The 5,210-nt window shown below is 43.8% G+C and overlaps 1 protein-coding gene across 1 annotated transcript; it reads right to left on the bottom strand.

Annotated features, from left to right (window-relative positions):
• Positions 1–287: 287 nt before the first annotated feature.
• On the bottom strand, positions 288–1,103 carry LOC126719246 (disease resistance RPP13-like protein 4). Its single transcript, XM_050421820.1, has one exon. It carries the CDS (start codon positions 1,101–1,103, stop codon positions 288–290), a length of 816 nt encoding a protein of 271 aa, XP_050277777.1.
• Between the last annotated feature and the right edge of the window lie 4,107 nt (positions 1,104–5,210).

Genomic DNA, 5,210 nt, shown 5'->3' with positions numbered 1-5,210 from the left:
TGATTTGAAATTCAAATTTAAAGGCTAAAAACATACAGGTGTATTGTTTTGTTGGAGACAAATTTTTTCACAATGATTGATTTGTTTTGATGTCATTGCAGCAACTTAAATGGCATCACCTTTATTATGCTCCCACCATAACAAGTCATCAATTTGTGAAAATATTGTGGAAAATACTGCTTCTATGAAATGTTGAACATACGATAATATTTTTTGATAATGTGAGTTCCCTAGAGATTAGAGAACAATAATCAATCCCCACTACTGGTACTGGTCGCAACTGCATTTTATGTTTTCGGCTTTTGCCACACTCCATTCTCGTCGCAAGGGCAGAGCGTGATCCCCGGGCATTTAACTCTCTCCAAGTAATCCAATCCTGGGAATGATTCTTTTAGTTCTCTCCAATTCGTCTTCATTCCACTCAAGTACTTCAAACGTAAAGCCTTCACATTCCACGTGCCTTTCTTCAAAGTTGTGAAGTTGCCTCCTCTTATGTAGAGTTTCTCTAGCTTTGGCAAAATATCAGGTGTCAGCCACGTCGGTGTAGAATAGGGGAAACACTGAAGATCCAGTTTCTTCAAGTTAAGTTTCTCTGTCAGTTCACGCCCTGATGATTCTGTTGATTTTCCATGCAGTGATGGCCCAAGCTTTGATGATTTGCCTGCTTCTGCATCTTTTGGCTGTACACCCCAGGCTATCGTTAGGTTTTGAAGTGCTTCAAGCTCTAGAAAAGTTCCTAGATCTTCTGGTGTAGGGAAGTCGTTTCTAGTTGCAATGATGGTCAGCTTCTTCAGCATCTTCAATCTCTTCAAATCTTCTAAAGTACCCAAGTTTTTCCTTTGTGGATCACCAATGATAAACCCCTTAAAGACTTGGAGTTCTGAGAGCGCGGATAGCTCCTTTGGCATTTTACCTAGAAGATAACAGTTGGAAATATCCAAGTACCTCAACTTGGTGAGTGAGCTTATGTCCTCTGAAAGTTCCTCCAGATTGTAACAATCCTTGAGATCTAAGACCACCAATTTTTTGAGCATGCCTATGGAACGAGGAAGCTCTTTGATTCTAGAGATCCCTTGAAGGCTAAGAAACTTCAATTCTCCCATACTCTTCAATCCTTTTAAGAATGCAGTGTCCTTCCTCAAACTCGAGGTGGCAAGGAGGAAGCCAACTGGAGTTTGGATATAAGATCTCGAAGACGACCAGGCGGGTGAGTCTTGGTAAAGATATCAGCAGGCTGGTCAGCAGAGGAGATGGAGAATAACTGGAGATTTCCTTTCTTAAGATGCTGGCGAGTGATGTGGCAGTCGATCTCAATATGCTTAGTGCGTTCATGGAAGACATCATTATGAGCAATGTAGATAGCACTACGATTGTCACAATAAAGAGGAGTGGCAGTGGGCTGTGGAGCATCCATGTCAGCCAAGAGCCAACGAAGCCAAACAAGCTCACAAGTGGTGTCGGCAAGGGCACGATACTCAGCCTCAGTACTAGAACGGGAAACCACATCCTGCTTCTTGCTGCGCCACGAGACCAGAGAAGTACCTAACAGGAAACAGAAACCTGTGATAGAGCATCGATCAGTCGGATCACCTGCCCAGTCAGCATCTGAATAAGCATGAAGCTCGAGAGAAGATCGAGAGGAGTAATGCAGACCATGATAAAGTGTGCCTTTGACATATCGGAGAATCCGAAGAACAGCAGCATAGTGGACAGAACGAGGTGCATCCATGAACTTACTAACCATACCCACAGCATGTGAAATATCTGGACGAGTAACAGTGAGATAGATCAAACTGCCAACCAACTGACGATAGCGAGTAGCATCGGATATAGGTTCACCGTCCAAGGGTGTGAGCTTTGCATTATATTCCAAAGGAGTGGAAACAGTCTTGTTATCAGTGACACCGGCTTTAGAGAGAAGATCAGAAGCATATTTAGCCTGGGAAAGATAGTATCCATCAGAGGATGAGGTAACCTCAAGCCCAAGAAAATAGCTGAGAGTGCCCAAATCTTTCATCTCAAAATGCTGACTAAGGAAGTTCTGAAGAGAGCGGATACCTGCAGAATCATCTCCAGTAATAATCATATCATCAACATAAAGAAGAATAAGAGTGATACCAGCAGAGGATCTTCGAACAAAGAGAGCAGTGTCATGAGGACTCGAAGTGAAACCCTGCTGAGCAACAACTGAGCTAAATTTTTCAAACCAAGCTCGAGGAGCCTGCTTGAGGCCATAAAGAGCACGGCGAAGGCGGCAAACTTGATTGCCTGAGTGTGGATAGCCAGGGGGTGGTTGCATGTACACTTCTTCATGGAGGTCTCCATTGAGGAAAGCATTCTTCACATCCATTTGATAAAGAGGCCAATGGCGAACAGCAGCCACAGCAATGAGACATCTAACAGATGTAAGACGAGCAACAGGAGCAAATGTTTCCTCATAGTCAATACCATACTCCTGAGTAAAGCCCTTGGCAACTAGGCGAGCCTTGTATCGTTCAACAGATCCATCAGCCTTGGTCTTGATCTTGTAAACCCACCTACAACCTACTACAGACTGACCAGGAGGCAAATCAACCATATCCCACGTGTGATTCTTATGAAGGGCATCTAGTTCTTCATTCATAGCTTGCTGCCAAAGAGGGTCAGTATGAGCCTCACGATAGGTGTGAGGTTCATAGAGAGTGGCAAGAGCAAAAGAGCAATGATAATCAGTGAGATAAGGGGGAGGAATGCTTACCCGAGTGGAACGACGAAGTTCAGGACCAATAGGAGACTCAGGAGAGGGTGGTGCCACAGGATCCAAGACAGGCGGGTCATATGCTGGAGACAGAACCGGAGATGAGTCGTCTGGAGAGGCAGTCGATGCTGAAGAATCCTCCACAAGTTCAGGATAAAGAGGGAGGAAAAGATCAGTAAAAATGGGAGACTCTGAGGAAGAAGATGTAGGAAACTGCTGAAGACTCGTGAAAGGACGATGTTCCCAAAACTCAACATGACGGGAGACACGAAGGCGATGAGAAATGGGATCATAGCAGCGAAACCCTTTTTGAGACACACCATAACCAAGGAAACAACAGAGACGAGTACGAGGTTGGAGCTTTGTTCGTTCATGAGGAGGAAGAGAGACAAAGCAAGCACAACCAAAAACCCGAAGAGAGGAGTAGTCAGGAGTTTGACCATAGAGAAGCTCAAATGGTGATTTGTTGTGTGTAGTTGGTGAAGGAATACGATTAATAGTGTGCACAGCAGTGAGTGCGGCCTCACCCCAAAATCGCTCAGGAAGAGAGGCAGAAATGAGAAGGGTGCGGACAACATCAAGAATGTGACGATGTTTTCGTTCTGCACGACCATTTTGTTGAGAGGTGTAAGGACAAGACCGCTGAGGAAGAGTACCATGTCTGTCTAAAAAGGATAGGAAAGATTTATCATTATATTCTTGAGCATTATCTGATCGAAAGACTTTAACGGTGCGATTGAACTGTGTTTCAATCATTTTATGAAATGTTTGGTAAATAGACACAAGTTCAGACCTATGGTGAAGCAGATAAATCCAAGTATACCGAGAAAAATCATCCACAAATATGACAAAATATTTAGATCCCCCCTCAGTGGGAACAGGTGCAGGACCCCAAATATCAGAATGTATAAGATCAAAAGGAGCAGAAGAAAAGGAGTCACTTTTATTAAATGGCAATTTTGTTTGTTTACCAAAATGACAGGAAGTACAATCAAATTTTGAAAACTGAACTGAACCTAAATGACCTTGAGAAGCTAACAATTGAAGACGAGATAAGGATGGATGACCAAGACGAGCATGCCATAGATCAGGTGAGGAGGTGGCAGTGGTAGCAGCTGCAGAAACAACTTGTGAAGGAATCTTCAAGTCATGAACCTCAAACATGCGACCAACCTTACGGCCTGTCCCAAGCACTTGACCCGTCCGGGGATCCTGCACATCCACACCATGATTAGTAAATAGAAGATCTACGCCTAATTCGCAAAGTTGACCAACAGAAAGCAAATTGAGGGATAACTTTGGAATATGAAAAGTGTCACTAAGGGATAAACAAGGAGAAGAGATTGTTCCTTTATGACTAACAGGCATAGGAGTTCCATCAGCAGTGTAAATGGTGATTGGATGTTCTAAGGGTGCCTTATCAGAAAATTGGGATTCATCAGGAGTCATATGGTTACAACATGCAGTATCAAAAAACCAAGGTTGTTTACCTGAGGTGACAGAAAGGGCAGTGGAAGTGCGGGATAAAACCTGTTGAACAACTGCCTCAATATCAGCCGTAGTAAGTGAGGAAGCCAAAGATGGACCTGTAGGAACCGATGGATCTGAAGGACATACAGCAGCTGCCTGAGGAAGAGAAGTTTTATTCTGCTCTTGCACAAACTTCTGTAGCTTACGACAAACAGAGATGTCATGGCCTTTGGCACGGCAAAACTTGCAGTGAGCACCTTTGGAAAACTGAGAGGTGGGACGCCCGGAGTTTATTCGCGGAGGAGCAGTGAATGCAACAATGGGAGGCTGTGGTGAGGGTGTAGCCAAGACATGATCAGATGATGTCATGTGATAAGTGGGCCGACGATTCTCCTCAGAAATGAGCTCCTTTACTGCAGCATCAAGAGAAGGAGTAGGAGACCGGCTAAGTAGAGAAGCCCTAGTAGGCTCAAAATCCTCACGTAAACCCATCATGAAGTGCATAAATCTACGGCGATCCCGATATTTGACAAAGAGCTCAATGTCCTTAGAACACACCAGTGGAGGATCTGCAGCAGAGAGTTGTTCCCACATAGTAGAAGTCTGAGAATAAAAATCAGAAATAGACTGACCTGTCTCTTGGCGCATTTGATAAAGTTTTGATTCAATGTGAAACTCCAAACTTGAATCATTAGTGCAGTTATAACGATCGGCCAAAAATTTCCAAGCAGCCTCAGCAGTTTCAAGACGAGGAAGAAGATTATGAATGGAGGGAATAGAGGTATTGATAAACCAAGATAAGATCTTACTCTGAATACTCTCCCATTCTTCTAGACGTTCTTCATAATCATCTGTTGTAACAGCAGTCTTGGAAGACTCTTCAGCAGCTGTGGCTTTGGACTTAGGGTTTGGTACTGGCTTAGGAATTGAACCAGTCACATATCTCCATAGTTTACGACCCTTGAGAAAGATGGTCATATTCTGAGACCATGCATGATAGCTA

This window comes from Quercus robur, chromosome 3, assembly GCF_932294415.1.
Source record: "Quercus robur chromosome 3, dhQueRobu3.1, whole genome shotgun sequence".
NCBI classification, from domain to species: domain Eukaryota; kingdom Viridiplantae; phylum Streptophyta; class Magnoliopsida; order Fagales; family Fagaceae; genus Quercus; species Quercus robur.
This window is presented reverse-complemented; position numbering and strand designations above follow the sequence as displayed.